We start from the raw sequence: 17494 nt of genomic DNA on the forward strand, positions 1-17494 counted from the left end.
CTCGGTCTGCACTGGGTCTGTGTTGCCTCAACATGTAGTTACATTTTTGGGGAGGTGCACGTCAGGCTACACCGGGGGCTACGGCGAGCCTTTTGCGTAGCCACATACCCTACCACGTAGCGATGTCATTGATTTAACGCAGGACCATAAATCAGGCTTTAGCCGCTTGCCACACAGCGTCACGGTAGGTACGGCCAGTAAACTGAATGATGATCCCTTGAGGTTTGGTGGCATCTTTCTTTGGTTGACCAAGCCGATGAACTGTGTCAATAACATCAGGCAGTTTGGCTTTGAGGTCGGCTAGGATAGCCTGGCAGATTTTTGTCACCTCTTTACGGACGTCTTGCTCCTTGTTTTCAGCCACACCCGTACAGGCGTAGGTTCCAGCGCAGTCCGTAGTTTTTAAGATCGGTTGCTCATTGTTCCAAAATACTCACTTTCTTCTCAGCTTCACTGACTCTAACATCCACCTGTTTCACGTTCTCTTTAATCTCACGTATCTCTCCAAAAGCAAAGTCAATGCTTTTCTTCAAACCCTCAATCTTAAGCGTGTTGTCAGATATCAGTTTTTCCACTTTGTTTTCCAAACTATCCAGTCTGGTGTTAAGGATGAGCGATATTTTCTGAACAATGTCCCAGCTGTCCACATCTTAAGGGTGCGATTTCATCTTCTTGGGCGCAGGAGGCTTGGTGGGTGTGATGGCTAGGCTGGCAGGGAGGGGAGGGAACTCCTGGTTGACAAGGGAAACCAGTGATGTGCCCGACATGCAGTAGTTATGAGGGTTGTGCTGTAGAGGGTTCTCCTTCGGTGGTATTACATCCATGTCGCTGCACGGAAGCTAGATAGCAGTTAGCTAGCAGTTAGCTAATAGTTAGTACGTTAGTCTGCTTCGGCTCGATAGCAGAGCATTAAAGAACAAAGTTTTTACTTCCTTGATTTCGTGACCACGTCGTCAGTATCCACGATTTAATATGCCATCTAACCCTCACTGTTCCACTTGAGTAAATTTCCTTTGGTTTGCAGCTCTCGATCGTGCGTGTGCTCACTCTGCCATCTTGGCCAAGTCCGATACTTCATGGAGTATTCATTCAGGCTCCTACACAGACACACGCAACGCGAGTTGACACACCCCGTCCTCACCATGCTGGCTGTCTTTACAACATAGGACTGTTGGGGCGGATGTTAATCGAAACAAACCAATCACGTTGTGTCTTTTGACAACTGACAAGTGGCTGAACCTCACACACCTTATCCCTTTCCTCGCATCACTGCGCCGCTAACAGCCGTTCGTGGCCAGCACCTGTGATTGCATTACTTTTCTCCTTGAGCAGCTCTTTCCACCTGGGAAAGGCTACCGTGATGCTGACCCTTGTTTTTTGAATTCGCCGGCACGTTGCCTTTTTGATTCCCTTTTGCGCTTTCTTGGCAATGAGGATTCCATCTCCTGTGATGCTGCATATGCATGATGCTGCAATATGCTCAAAGACTGGGACTTTGTTTTGCTGCAGTAGTAGCAAAGCATCTCTTGCTCCTCTCCTTCGGCTTCTCAGTCAAGCAGTGTTGGCCTGGCTCTCAACGAAAACGCTGAAGGCGGGGCTGCTGTCCCTTGCTGGCGGATGTATTCTCAAGATGGCAAAACGTTATAGAACCCCCCAGATGACTTACCCGCACAATGTACAAACAAATCTGAAATTCTCCTTTTACAAGAATAAGTCAGATTATCGGTGGAGGTAATAGTAAACCAATGACGACATATTTATGAATGCAGACTTTGATTTTTGCCAATAAACAACTGAAAATGTTACACAATGTCCCTTTAAGTCGAAAGTGATAGTTTTGCTATTTTACACTGATTACATCACTGCAGCTCTGAATAACACTTGACATCTGCGTGATGAAAACGTGGATAAAATTACTTTGAAGTGTTTTATGTGACATATTCGGAGTAGTTTAGTCATGAGCTATAAAATAATTATCTATAAAATCATCTATAAAAGAGGTAAACAAAATAGAACTATACTCAAAATAACAGCTGCAAAGCAAGGTATTAACTGAACAAACTGACCTCACAAAATGACATGGCAGTAGATGGTTTTGCCTGATGAGCCTGATGAGGATTTAGCAGCTCTCTGCCCATGCCTTTTGCTTCTCCAGGAAGAGACCTCCCACCAGTATGGTAACTCAAACAAAGGATAAAAATGATTAATATAACAGAAAACCCTACAATGTGAAAATGTGTGCACTCCATTCATAAAGCATATGGCTTAAAGTAAATACAGATTATAAATCAAATAAACTGTGTAGTGTGGATTTAAATTTGGATATGATATATTATCTGATCATTTCATAGGCCTATAATTTTTTTTTATATTTTTTGGGGTGTGGTTGCCTGCAAAAGAAATTAACCAGTGTACTTAAAGTAGTGAGGTGTGTGTATAAACAATATTTCCACTTCTGGATTTTATTTTGTGTGGCCTTGGCCATTACACTATTTACAGCATATTGTTTACCACCCACGCCATTGACATTTTACTGGCACTTTTGGTAAATTAGTTAATAATTATCAACAAGTGGTTTCGATCCGCAAGTGTTGGAGATAAAGGCTTCCCAGCCAAACTGTGGTCCCAGCGCAGGTGTTTTCCAAGTGGCCTCCGTGCATGCAGAGCTCGCGCTGCTAATGGTGCTCACAGTATGAATGTGTAGTGGAAAAATGCAAATATAAACAGTAGAAATGTGGGAAAAAATGCAAAAACAGCATTGTGGCTGCTGCACATGACCAAGATGAAAACCTATGTGCAAGTTCAGAGAAATAGGTCAAAGCAGTGAGGAGGAAAACGGATGATGACAGACGGACGGACAGAGGTTTCTCCATTTAATGGATAGTAGGATATAGTTTACCATTTCAACCGCTTTCATACTCACATCTTCGTGATGAAAAGCATCACTCGTGTCACTCTCTACTCCATCTCTACTGCATCCTCCTCTGAGGACTGTCAGCTGACACTGACAGGAGGAGCTGTCGAAACAATCATGATAGATTAAGCATTTTGATGTGTTTTTAAGAGAATATGAATTAAGAGAAAAACATTAATAATTGCTTTCAATCGAAGAAAACTTTATTAATCAGTTTTTATGAGACGTTTGGGGGCCCCTTAAAATCTCGGGGCCCTGGGGTGTCGGTGGCTTAGTGGATAGAGCAGGCGCCCCATGTACAAGGCTGTTGCCGCAGCGGCCCGGGTTCGACTCCAACCTGTGGCCCTTTGCTGCATGTCATTACCCATCGATCTCTCCCCCCTTCACACTCAATTGTCCTATCTATAAAGGCAAAAATGCCAAAAAAATATCTCAGGGCCCCAGGCAATTGCCTGCGTTTGCCTAATGGTAAGTCCGCCCTTGTTCAGAAAGGACTTGCAAATCATTGCATTGCTGTTTTTATTTATGTTTTACACAGCAACCCAACTTTTTTGGAATAAAGTTTGTAAAATTTATATTGAGGAGCAGCAATATTGGTTTTTGGGCCCTACTGCATTGCATTATCGATTTTGAGTTTATTTTTTTAATTTGCACAAGACACAAGGATCTTTTATTTAGCTCTGACTAATGTAGAGGAATGTCAAATTATAAAGGACCATGGGTCTTATTTTTAAACATACTGGGACTGTAGAAAATACAAAATGCCCATACTGTGTTGCAGTTTGAAAAACATTAAAATAAATAAGAACAATAAATCTGTTTTCATCGACTGATTATTTATTTCTTTACAATAAGGTTATGCTGTTTTGTTTTTTTACTTTGGTCTACGCCTACAGCATGTGTACAAGCATTAATAAATATACACAGAAGCGAACAAGCTGCCTTCATGTCCCGTCATCAGTCCCCTCTGCTCATCTCTCCTTCCCAGCAGGTAGAGATCATCAGATGGTATAGAGCTGCACTGCGCTCTGCTGGACGGCAGCTGAATCGTTCATCACGACGACATATTTTTTTTTATCATATTGAAATAAGGAGTGCTTTTAGAGCATTTCGACCCCCACTCATTATGATCGCAGCTCCGTGTTTCGCATGAACAACCCATTCGCCGTTTTCATTGGTGCCTTGTGGAAGCTGGGATGGGCACAATTCTACAGGAGCGAGTGTCACAACAATGCCTGGAGAGGGCTTCATCCATCAGGGACAAGGACTGGAAGAGGAAGGCGTCGTGGACCAACAACAGGCCGAATGTGGCCAGGTAAGATGTTGTTGTGCAGTGCTAATCGGTGGAAACAGAGATGCTGTAGTATCTGTGTAACGCTGTCTCCAGCTGGACTGTCGTCCTGTGCTGACGCGGAGATGCTCGTCGTTCCGCACTTTGATCTCCAAACGCTGTGAATTGATCTTCAATATGAATAATTTCAAACTACAAATTACACCGTCGTGTCGGTAGTACAAAACAGGGGATGTATGATTCTTTATATATTTCATCTAGTAGGCTATTCTTATGCAGTGTTAATTGGGTCACTGGTTGTATTTAATATTTTATCTGTTTCGTTTTTGAAGCAACAAAATGGGCAGGCGGCAGTCACAAAGGAAGTCACTGCAGCCGCAGTACGCGCTCCCAAGTCAGGAAAATAATAACGAGAAGGTAAGTGTGAAGTAAAGCTGAAAACATGAGTCGTTTTATCAATTAGACAATCACAAAAAAAGAAATGACATCCATAATAAATTTCTTATTCATTTTAAAAGCCGAATTTCCAAACATCTGCCGATTAGAGCTTCTCAAATATGTGTTTCATTGTTTTATATCTCTCTACATTTAATATTTTTGAGTTTTTAACTTTTGCCTGGACAACATACATCGCGCATTTTTCACATTTTTCAGACAATTAATCAGTTGATCCTGTCGCCAAAAATTGGCCTATCCATGGTGGAAAAAGTTGTAGCACTACTGTAAAGCAGATATACTTGCTTTAATCTGGGGGGCAATTTGCAAAATTACAGTAGGCCAGGAGTCAGTTAAAGCAACACTTACCTTTCTGGAAATGTTACACTTTTCTTTGTTTAGGTTAAAATGCTATTAATAAGCTGATGGCACACTAAAATGTAAGTGAATTCCACCAGAAATAAAAACTCATAATCATGGGTGGAGATCTCATGAGAAGTTTGGGGAGGCACAATCATTTGTGATTTTTTTTTTTAATTGCACCATGCAAATCATGCCCACAGAGCGCTTGAGATTGCCAGTATATTTCACAATTTCATAGAGCCTTATCACCATCACCAAGTCATTCAAAAAGAACTACACAGAGAATCATATGCTTACCTTTACAGTTTATTTCTCTTAAACAGCCAATAGTAGCTACATGGAGCCAGCCATCACCCTCCTTTTCACTGCTTCGCTGTTAGTTCTACTTTCAGGGTCTCAGGCATGTTATGTCCACTCACATTCTCATCTCTCGCCTCTCACAGATCCCCAGTTCTCCTCATCATCTTCCCTTTCTCAAAGTATATGGGACGACTATATACAGTAGTGGATATGGATGATTATCAGAATATGAGCCCCTAACTGAGCTGGGTTAAACTAACTGATCATGTTTTTACAGAGCCAGAATTGCTAGTATTAGTACAGTTCTAAGAGCACAATAAATACTTACAAGTTACACTAGCTGACCCAACAAAATCAGGTTTATTTAATTAAATTCATATCCATTCATTAATCATCTTTATAGGAATAAATATCCCATTAACAAAATGTGCCTATTTTGTCCTTATCACATCACATTTTTAATAATGTCCATGTACACTTAGGTGCCTTGTTTGTTTTCATCTGCCAGTTTGCACAACATGTAAGAAAGAAGTTTAGAATTCGGGGGGGCAATTTGTGTTTTTCAGGAATTGGGGGGGATATGTCCCCCCCCCACCAGATTCTCATATGGTTCTAAGAAAACTCTGACCAATCATTACAATGATTCGCATTGGTCGCATTCTCAGGTCGCATTCTCAGGATGTGGAGTTTTTGACTGTGAAATGTCGACCCTTTTCATCTTACTACTGCACTATATGTTCTTTCTTATATGTTGCACAAATTGTTTTTAAATGTTTTGTTTCTTTTTGCTTGGAGTATGCGAAATGTCATTTCGTTTTTTGTGCAGCAGCCTAAAGAAGTTCAGTTCAGTTCATAACGTTATATATGACAACACAGCATCCAGCTGCTAATGACTAACGTTAGCCTACTGTAGCATAGCCTCTGAAACATTAACGTTATCTTCCTTGTGCGTTTCCACTTACTAGTAACGTTAATGCTACTATCTAATATTAGCACTGTAACCTTATTCTAAAACTCATCAGTCATCACTGACTCCGGTTGAGTTTTAAAACTGCATTTGACTATCTTGGCTGTAACGTTAGACTCACTCTCCTCTTCCGTGTATCTAACTTACGACACGATGGCTTGTACCATGGCATTAATGGTGCTGGTGGCGGCGGGAGAGGTGGGAGGAGCAGGACTCTGGAGGGAGGAGGGCGCATGTGGGGCAAGGCATGAAGGAGAGAGAGAGAGAGAGAGACAGAGAGAGACAGAGAGAGGAAAGAAAACAGGACAAGAAAAACAAACACAAACAAAACAAAAGACAGTGTATAGTGCATGTTGTGTTAAATTTTCATTGGTGTGTGTGTGTGTTCATGTGTGTTTAGTGCAGGCCTGTGTATATAACGTGCAATCTACATTGTGAATAGTGTGTTATCTACATTGGTGTGTGTGTGTGTGTGTGTGTTCATGTGAGTGGTTGGTATTGTAGTGTTTCGTGTACTCAGTTGCTCAGGTCATGGAGGGTTTGGAGGTAGGGTGGTGTTGGTCAGTTGGAGGATGAATGACAGGGGTTGGTTATGAGGCAGACTTCCTTGACGGTCTTCTGCAGGGTGGGGTTGTTGAGATATTTCAGGGCTATGGTTTGGTGACGTTGTCTTATGGTCTGGATGCCTGTTATTGAGTGTATGTAGCGGTTACTGATGAAGAAGGGGAGTCTATGGGCCAGTTTTAGAGCTTTGCTATTGTCTGTAGTCGTTGTAATTGGTTGTCAGAGATGGTGATCCAGGCGGGAACAGAGTATTTGAATAGTGGTCTGATGTAGTATGATAAGTAGACTTTGGTAACTGTTGAGGGTGATGCACCATGTATTCCACAGAGGGCTTTGAGGTGATTGAGTCTATTGTTTGCTTTTTGTTCCAGGTTATTGATGTGTTTGGTCCAGGTCATGTTGTTTTGGAAGGTGACTCCGAGGAAGGTTGCTTCTTTACTGACGTGGAGTGGTTGGTTGTTTAGTGACAGGCTGATGTTGTGCTGTAGGTGTTGGTTTTTGGTGAAGAAGATGCATTAAGTTTTGGCAGGGTTTAGTTTGATTCTCCAGAGATTTGACCAGTTTTCTATTTCAGTGATGCATGTGTTGAGTTTTTTGGCTGCTAGTTGTCGGTTTGTTGAGCTTGACCAGTAACAAAGATCGTCAGCGAACTGTGAGACTGGCTATGGTGGCTGGAGGGTAGTAGATATTGTAAATGTATAGAAGGAAGAGGAGGGGACTTAAAACTGCACCTTGGGGAACTCCTGCTTGGGGGGTGAAAGGTGATGAAAGGGTGGAGGCAACTTTGACTTTGATTTGTCGGTTACTGAGGAAGTTGGAGATGATGGACTGGGTGGGTTGTGGGAGTTTGAGGTTTGAATCCAGAAGTCTGAATTTGAGTCCATTATGCCATTGTGAAGGACCAAGCAATCAGGCATGGGACAAAGGTGTGGAAAAGATCTTACTCCTTTTAATTAAACTTGCAAAGAATAAATCAATAACAAAATATTCAACTTAATTTGGTAGAAAATAAACCAAACCTGGGCCCACACTAAAAGAGGTCAACTAAGCAAAAAAAAAAACTAAATCTACCACCTAACAAACATAATCAAACAGACCTAACCAGAGTGAGACATGCTGGGGGTTTAAATAGACAAAGGACTAGTCCAACATAAACAAGGGGGAAACTAAGGTGACTTCAAACTAAACATCTAACAAACTCAGAAACCCACAATCAAATTATCAAAACAAACTATTTACAAAAACTAAATTGTCTTTACTAACTGAAAAAAACACAGACAAAAACTTGATGAATTAAAAGTCCAAGCTTCTCCTTCCTTCCTTCCCCCTGGATGGTCTCTCCCACTTCCTGTGGCCAGGGCTTAAAAAACCATCTTGAAGTAACCGACAGCCTTTTGCCAGGAGAGACGAGGTAGTGGCATTTTAGGCCACCACAGCCATACATTATCACATGCTTTTTCAATGTAGAAGAATATTGCCAGGGTTATTTGTTTCTTGTTGAAATTTCTGTGGATGTCTTCTGATAAACGGAGGATGTTGTCTGTGGTGACTCTTCCTTTTCTGAATCCGGCTTGGTGTATTGCTAGGAGGCCCATTGATTCGATGTGGTTATTGAGTCATGATGTGAGGATTCGTTCAAACAGTTTTCCAATATGACTAAGGAGGCTTATGGGGTGGTAGCTAGTGAAGCTGTGGGGGTCTTTTCCTGGTTATGGATCATGGTGACAAGTGCAGTTTTCCAGGGTGAGGGGAAGTGTCCGGTCGTGAGGCAGGTGGTGAAGAGTTATCCAAGGTGTTGAAGATAGGTCATCGGTGCTTGTTTTTATTAATACGGTGTCCACAGTGTCTTCTCCAGGTGCTTTGTTCTTCATTTTTTTCAGGTGTAGTTGAATTTCTTGGGTGGTGACGGATTTTGTGAGGGGGTGGTGCTCCGTGGTGGGGTTAATTGCATTTCTCAGTGATGTGTTGTGTTATGTGATTTCCCTGTTTACCAGATCTTTCCATGTGCTGGCGAAGTGGGGGTCATTTGGGCATGAGTGAATATTTTCAAGGTGGTTGCGGAAGAGTGTGGCTTTTTCTTTACTGCTTGTGATGATTGTGCCAGATGATTTGAGCGGGGGGTTGGTGTTGCTTTGTGGATCTCCAGTGATAGTCTTGATTTTCTGCCAGAAGGTCAGGGAGTTTGTGTCATGGTCCAGTTTGTGGTAGAATGATTTCCAGGTTTTTTGTTTGTGGAGGATGAGTTGTGATTTGATGGTGCTTTGAAATCTGTTTATTTCTGTTTTGGTGTGGGGTGATCTGAACCGGATGAAGTCTCTGCATAGCTTCCTTTTCTGTCTGATGAGTTGGAGGAGATGGGGGGGTAGTATTTGTGTCAGGGTCTTGGCAGTATTTTAGGGTATTGTTTGTTCTCGGGCTTTGGTGAGTATTTGACTGCATGGACGTTGTTAGACCTGGGCATTCCCGGCTATAGCCCCAGATCTTTTGGGCACAGCCCTGGATCTTTTAAGCCTCTGTTTTTTTGTTGTTGTTGTTGTTGTTGTTTTTTGTTTTTTTTTTACTAATAAAGCACCTCGTTTCCAACTTAAAGTCCACGGCACAGCACAGAAGCACAACAAGACAGCAATGCACGCAGCACAGCAGCACACATCACACTCACTGTCACACCAGCTTACATGGCATATGTACATGACTTGTTTGTTTCTGTAAATCCCTGATGATGTTTAGTATATACACATACAACTGTCCGTTTCGTTTTTTTCATGTATTTCCCACTCCAAACTGACCACACACACACACACACACACACACACACACACACACATCTAAATGTGAAGTAAGGGATAATGTATGGTGACTGTTGAAAAATAACTCCTGACAGGAGAATGACACCCCGACGTGCAGCGTCCATTCCCAGTCATGTTCCATTATCCCGCTTAGAACATGGCTTACTATTTACTTCTTCTAGTTGTTTGTGCCGGTTTGCTCCTGACGGCGCTGTGATTTTCTCTTCCTTTCTTTTTTTTTTTTTTTTTTGCCGGGGACCTGTCATTTTTTAGCCAAACATCAAGCGTTTTGTCCGCTCCAAAAATGTTAAAAGTGATGTCCTGAAAATGCTGCATTTTGCCACTCCGATCCTATTTGGCCTGTGTGGACTAACGTTAACTGATTTTGATGCTCCTCAGTCTAACTGTGCATTCACACTGGGCGTGAGTGAAGCGATTTACTCAAACGTAACGCGCCGCGTGTAACGTGCCGCGTGTAACGTGTGAGTTTGGACGCTGGACCATTTTGTTAATTCGCATTATCGCGTCAGTCGTGCGAGTAGCAAGCCTGCCCATTTTCACTAAAAAAGAACATCTGGCCCGCCATTCTCTCCTCAACCATGGCTGAGATAACCACCATCGCTGCTTTGTACCTGCTCTGGAAGTCCCAGATGCGTCAAACACTGTCGTTTTTGGGTTCCCCCTATCCTGCAGAAGCACATAAAGCTCGGCGAATTTCATCACCTCCTCCAGGAACTCTGTCTGGATGATAGCCGCTTTCAGTGGTACTTCAGGCTGACTGGGGCCCAGTTTGAGGACCTGTTGGTGAGGGTTGGCGCCAGGATCTCCCGGCAGGACACCAGCTACAAGTGCTCCATTTCAGCTGCAGAGTGCCTGTCCATCTGTCTCCGGTGAGTAGCAGTTTGTTGTGTCAACAACTGGACATCAGGACGTCACTGATCGAGCCGCCCAGCGCAAATTCGCGTCTAATCGCTTGACTTTGTATGTAATCTCGAGGTGCGAAATTGCGAATTCGCGCTCGGTGTGAACGCACAGTAAGGCCGTTGCTATGGCGTCCCTAGCAACGGAGCAGCAGAGCAGTGGTGATACCTCAAGAAATAAACACTGCAGAATTTTGTTGATTGACCAATCAGAATCAGGTATTTAAGAGTGCCATGTTCTAAGCAAGTTTACTCTTCTGTGCTTTGGAGGCTCATATCTCCGCAACGGATTGGTCAATTTGAGTGACTGACACTTCGTTTGATTTGTTAGAGCCAATAGAATGACGCTATACCCACCAACATGAGATTGACAGCACTGTAAGCCAATCAGAGTCAGCAGAACGCCGTTGTGGGGGAGGTGCCGGCTGCTGGATGCGGTCATTGTTATGCTCCCCCCGGGTCCTAAAGCCCATCAGGTTCGCCCAGATTCATTTGAATGCAGCACAACATGTCAGTCTACCAGAACATACCGTGTGGCCGAATTAACGTTTCACAGCAAAACAACAACAGTAAGAGAAATTTTACAACTATGGCTCGGCGAAACAATTTCTGTTGTTGTTGTTGTTGTTGTTGGAAAGAGCAGTGTCTATGCTTCATTTGACATGAATGGTGTGTGTTTTGCACAACGTGGCGTTGTGATAGAGCCTGAAATATGACGAGTAGGTATGGAGTTTGATTTGTTGTTATTTATTTAGTTGTTGTTTGAGCTGTGTTTGGGGCATGTAAAAAGGGTGTAGCCCAGGTTCTGCTGTTTAATTTGATGTGCAGCATATTTTTCGTAATTAGCACATTGTTTCACACTGTTTGCAAAGTTGTTGTCAAAGTTTTGGGTTTAACAGGTTTTAACCAACAATTTGGGCAACCCAATAATAGAAGGCGAGTGCTCTTTGTCAAAATACGTTAAATTCATGTGGAATTATTCAAATTTTTCCCAGGGGAGAAACCCCCGAACCCCCGGGTAAAGAATTGTTCCGACTTCAGGGCTAAAGTCCCAGATGTTTTCAACTCCTGGTGTTATGCCCAGTCTAGGGGTGTCTGGGACATGACATGAAAGGCCCCCATCTTCCCCAAGTCCCAAGTAGCCACAATGAAAAAGTCGTGCGGAACGATCAATAGTACGAATTTATTTACAATATTTAAATAACAAATAACTGAAATAATAGCTTCAGGGTGGACTAAGGCCAAAATAACAAACAAAAACAATCCTGCCCAGGGGGTAAGTAAATAACCTAACCACACAAATAAAAAAAAACAAATGACAAAAAGCTTACCTCCCTAACTAAATAAACAGGAGAAAAAAAGGGTAACAAAACTGGCAGTCCACCCCTACGTCTTTTACACAATAAAGATTTACTAGAATACAGAAACCTCTGTGGCCGGTTGGGAGAGGAGGAAGGTGGGGTCTGCCTGCTAGCTCGAAGCAGCTGCCATCTTGGTGCTTTAAAAACCGAACGCCCTCAGCTGCAGCCAATCACAAACGAGGACAGATCCAATCCACCAATCACCGCCGGGCTATGGCACACACCTATGCATACAGAAAACAGAATACGCACAGAGAACACATGCAGCAAAACCCAAACAAAAAGAAATTACGACAGCAGTCGTAACACTGGCAACGCCCCTGTTTGACTGTAGAGGGATGCTTGGTGTTCCAGGTCGTGGGTGGTGGTGGTGAGAGTGGTGGGGGAGTCCTTCAGTTGTTCATCTATGTGTGATTTGTATGTTTCCCAGTTTGCTGTCCTGTAGTTGTATTTCTTGCTTTGAATGGCTTGTAGGTGGAAGGAGAATGTGGTGAGAATGAAAAGGTGGTCACTGTTGAGATGGTTTGTGGTGGAGAACTGAGCCTGGCGGGCTGCTCAAGCTCCTGACATTAACCCATCCCAGTGTTTCCTCCGCAGCCTCCACTTCACCCAGCTTCACTCAGCTGCCTGATAAACCCGCTGCTTCTTCCCACTTTAACCTGAAGTGATGTTTAAGGGCAGCTGGCAGCTGGCAGCTGGCTCGCGGGCTGCCCGCTAGGCTACGCTGGGGGAGGGGGGCTGGTAGAGGGAGGAGGAGGAGTGACACACTTTGTTTTGGTCTACAGGCAGTGCACAACAGCAAACCTAGCGGTGAAACGATTTCGCTTTTTGCCCCTTTAAGACAATTTAAGACATTTTCACCAAAAATTTACACAGAAAAGACAAAAATGGATCCATAACCGAAAATTTTCTGTGGGAGGACCCCCCTTCGCTGTCTCCATTTGATATGTGTTGAACCAAAACCTATGCCCTTGTTTTTAGGACTGTTTTAGGACAAAACTGAAGTTTTGAGGACCTCTGTTTAGGGGATCTGGGGAATCCTCCCCCCAGGACCTTGTTTAATGAACAAGCTCTATTTTGACATCTCTTTATGCACTCTGTCACTTACAAGCAACGTACAAAAAAATCCCAGTGTGAATAAATTTATATTAATTTTAAATTAGCAGGCCACCTTGCAACCTGTCACAGGCCAGATTTGGCCCACCGGCCATAAGTCCTGTATTAATGCTATAAAGTAATTTTGTGCTTGAAGTTTTAAATTTTAGTCATAAGTAGAAAATGTGTAGACTTAACATTGTCTCTCTGTAATCCCAGAGGCTGCAGCAAAGAAGAAGGCAGAAACCTAACATACCCTTGACCAAACGTATCACTTCTCTACACAGGTAAGACTGCTGTTTTTGCAAATGTCATGCCATTCTGTGTCTGGATGCTAAGATGATATAATGTACTTTCATTTCTAGTGCTCAGGGAACCTCAGACTCAAAGTCCCATCCGGCGTCCCCTACAGAGAACAGGATGGAGCCAAAGGTGCAGCCAGCTGCTCAGCACAGCAGCCACAGGGAACACAAGCACACAGGTGTTAGAGGGAGCAGACACACTTTAGCCTTTCCCTGCCACCGCCTGTCTGATTCAAGTCCTGATCTGCGGCAGAGACTGTCACCAAACCCAGAGGTGGGAAGTCTGTGTGGCCAAGGAGAGAGCAACAGTGACACTGACTTGTCTGAGTCTGAGAGACTTCCTGTGTCAGTGTCTGGTCAGGTTCCTCCACAGCTCCAGCTGAGACCGGAGGTCATCAAGGCTGAGAACTGCTCCTCTCGTAGCCACCGGCCCAGAGGACATGGCCAAGGTAGTTTTGACTTCCCAGACTTCCTCCCTCCACCTTTTAACTCCTGGAGCCTCAGTCAGCTGGCTGTCTTCTACAACATGGAGGGCCGTGGGGCCTCTCGGCCCAGGCCAGTGGGCCCTTTGGAAAGGTACCTTGAGAGGCTGTTGCAGCTGGAGTGGCACCAGATTCAGACAGTCCAGGAGGAGGGTGGGAAGTCGGCGGTGTCAGATGTTATTTCCAGCTGCCACGTGTCACCTGCTGCTGCCTCATCACGCCTCAGCTCTCCGAAGTGCATCCTCCAGTGTCAACGTGCCTTCCCCCTCACGTTCCTCTCCTCTCTGGCCAGTCACTCTGCCCTGCTCTCCAGCTGTGCCTGCACTCTCTGCTGTAACCGCTACTCCACCTGTAGCACATCGTGCTGCCGCTCCACCTACAACCACAGCCGTCAGTCCAGACTGAGTCCCATGCTGGATTGCAGGAGGCCCACGTTGCTCCCCAAAAGGAGCTACAGTGAGAGCCGGGTGCACTCCTCAGACAGGAGCTCTGCATCCCAAGCTCAGAGGTTCAGTAGCCCTGTGAGGACCAACAGCCACCTGAGGAGAATGCAAGCCTCAGGCAACATCCGCAACCCTGTTCAAGGTAATAACACCAAGCCTCATTCCACTGCCAGAGACTGTGGTGTTTGGGGGCTGGGAGGAACCATTGGGGATTATGGGGGGTGTGTGTTGAACTGCAGAACAGGGAGGTTTAAGAGGAGGAGTGGCTCAGAGCAGAGGAGAGGCAGAGCAGAACGACAACATGCATTGGAGAAAAGACGTAGTGGTTCTGAGTGCAGAAGAGGAGGAGCTGAGCAGAGGAGAATAGCTGAGCTCAAGGAACGGGAAATCAAACCAGATGCTGTCACTGCAATAATGGACAATTTACCTGGTTCCAAACATTCTCCAATAAACAGACCAAAACAGGTTGAATTTGTTACATAACAGCCACCCGAGTACTGTAAGTAGAATCTAATTGCCACAGCTACAGTTATTAATATTTGATCATGAATGTATATTTTCATTTAGTCATTTTTCCTTGTGTGGCAAACACAAAGTATAGCAAGACTGTAAATATATATTTTTCACTAGCGGATATTATGCTTCACCAGATTTGTTTATCTCAGCTAATCATTGTTACATTATGTTTAATCCAATGCTCTGATATCAGTATAAGATAATGCAACATTGGATGTTTACATGGACTATTGATCATACATAAATCATATGAGGATGTGATTATTTATTTAAAAGTTGTGTTTGTTTGTTTTTTCCTCAGCACAATACACTGCATATATATTTTGTATGCAGGAGTTTCCAACACAGCACCAATTTTACTGTCGATTCTGTTTTGGTTTGTCAGCAAAATAATTGCATAATAAAAGTGTTTAAAATTGACCGAACAATTATGATAAGGTGTAATTCTTCAAACTCAAAGTGAAAAAGTGTGGAAAAGTTGTGGAGTCCAATATCACAAATCATACCATTCTGTTCTGAATACAGTAGCGGTCCTGGCACATTTTAGGCCTTATTATCTGCGTTCCAGTCACACCTGAGTTCTGATGATTCCTGAGAGGCCGGTTGATGAGTTACAGAATTTAAATTTTCCCTGAAACATTTGACCCTAATAAATTATTTCCAGTGTTCAGAGACACCATGGTCATATTCTGGGTTATTAAATAATGAATTCACAATCAGAATATCAATAAATACAGATGCAATTAATGAAAAGGCCTAAATCATATAAACACCTGTGACTCTGAGCAGGACACTGTATATATTATAAAGGTGATATAAAGGTGCAGGTGATTGTTAGACAGAGATAACACTGCTGCTCTGCTACTGATAACTGTATCTATCTTTATCAATAACATTATGTGTCTACTGACAGCTGATCTAGCTGTAATCAGCTGCCGCCGTCATTAGAATTGAATGTCGCTTCACGTGACACTTTAGAGGAATAGACGTTTCATTTGGGATTGGCTTTCAGGAAACTCAGATTGTTTTAAAGTGTAAACTGTGTGACTCCTTAATTAATTAACTGACCCAGCCAAATCCTAGGGCACAAAATAAATCTGCCTTGCTGGATTTAATTAAAACAAATACATCTCATAAATACACCTTGACTGGCATATTTTGTAATGATGTTAGTGATCATTCTGCAATTGCTTGTGTCAGGAATATGAAAATATCCAAGGTAAGAGGTAAGAGTTATTATCGTTGCAGGTGTTGAACTGGCATGGGGATATTTTCACTCAATTTCTCTGTCTATCTCTGATAACCATGTTCCTATTGAGAAGTTTAGGGTCAGCGGTAGGGATAATCCTTGGTTCTCAGATAGTCCTACAGAATTACTTCGTTTGAGAAATAAACTTTGGGCCCAAGCAAGATTTTCAAACTCCTCTGTTGATTGGACTATGTTTAGAACCCTAAAGAACAAGTGTACCTTCATGATTAGAAAGTCCAAATTAAAGTTTTATCTGAAGTCAGTTACAGAGAACCTAAATAACCCCTAAAAATTCTGGAAATCAATTAAATCTTCATCTGGTACACATATTGCCTTAACAAACTCTGGTTGGCTCAGATGAAATACAGGACAAAGCTGCCATTCAGTGAGTTTAATAAACATTTTATTTGGGCTGAGTCTGGTATTCTGCCAATACTGCAGCTGATGGAAATCCAGATCTGTTTGACTATAAACCTTTTTCAGTTTTACAAGTTTGTAAAGCTCTGAGAGACATGACCACAGAAAGTCTGCAGGTCCAGACAATCTGGATCCTTATCGCTTAAAGGTGGCAGCAGATAGTGTTGCTTAGCCCATTCTCATATTTTTAATTTGAGTCATATCTCCAACTCTATTTCTAAAATTTGGAAAGCTGCTTATGTTCTCCCTTTATCCTCTTGAGGGCCGCGGGGGGCTGGAGCCTATCCCAGCTGATATTGGGCGAGAGGCAGGCACACACTGACCTGATCAATGTCTTTTTTCTCTGGCTCCTTACATAGTTAGTTATGATATGATGTAGTTCTTGGAGTGTATATTTTTATGTATAAAGCAATATTGGGCAAACTTCCAGCCTATATGTCTGCCTGCTTCTGTGTGTCAGCTCTGGTAGTTACCAGCTACACTCCTCCAAGTGGGTGCTTTTAAATCTACCCCGGGTTTTAGCAGATCTGGGGAAAACTACATTCTCCTACACCTCAGACATGGAACAATCTTCAAAAAGATCTAAAATTAGAAATACTTGTATCCTTGGATGAATTCAAGGGAATGTGGTGATAGAGACATGTCCTTGTAATTCTTGAGAGGCCACTTTGTTTGAATAGTTGTTTTATTTGGGATTTCTGTACTACATGTTGTATTTGTTGCATTTTAAATGTGTTCTGATAGGCTGCTACCTTGGCCAGGTCTCTCTTGTAAAAGAGATTTTCAGTCTCAATGGGACTTCCTAATAAAGGTAAATAAATAGAATAACAAAATTCTCTAAAGACATATTTCCTTGTTTCCTCTCTCCTCATGTCTCATCCTCTCATCTCTCCCCTGTGCCTTATGAGGGCAGAGCCAAGATGCAAGGAAGAGACGCAAGTGAGGGAAACGTGGATGCGAAATCAGGTATTGAGATGAACCCCAGGACTAGTGAGGGACAGATGGACACATGGGGAGTGAACCTAAAAAATAAAATAGGAAACAGACTAAACATGAATGAATACATGAAACAAGGAAAAAGAAACAGAA

The 17494-nt window shown here is 43.0% G+C and overlaps 1 protein-coding gene across 1 annotated transcript; it reads left to right on the top strand.

The window, feature by feature from the left end:
- Nucleotides 1-678: 678 nt before the first annotated feature.
- LOC125885565 (uncharacterized) lies at nucleotides 679-15506 on the top strand. The gene is made up of 5 exons (XM_049571216.1): nucleotides 679-690; nucleotides 3903-4229; nucleotides 4538-4622; nucleotides 13216-13283; nucleotides 13362-15506. The coding sequence occupies exons 2-5, from the start codon at nucleotides 4111-4113 to the stop codon at nucleotides 14704-14706; spliced, it is 1617 nt and encodes a 538-aa protein (XP_049427173.1). The 5' UTR covers nucleotides 679-690; nucleotides 3903-4110; the 3' UTR covers nucleotides 14707-15506.
- The last annotated feature ends 1988 nt before the right edge of the window (nucleotides 15507-17494 follow it).

This window comes from Epinephelus fuscoguttatus, linkage group LG1 (genome assembly GCF_011397635.1).
Source record: "Epinephelus fuscoguttatus linkage group LG1, E.fuscoguttatus.final_Chr_v1".
NCBI classification, from domain to species: domain Eukaryota; kingdom Metazoa; phylum Chordata; class Actinopteri; order Perciformes; family Serranidae; genus Epinephelus; species Epinephelus fuscoguttatus.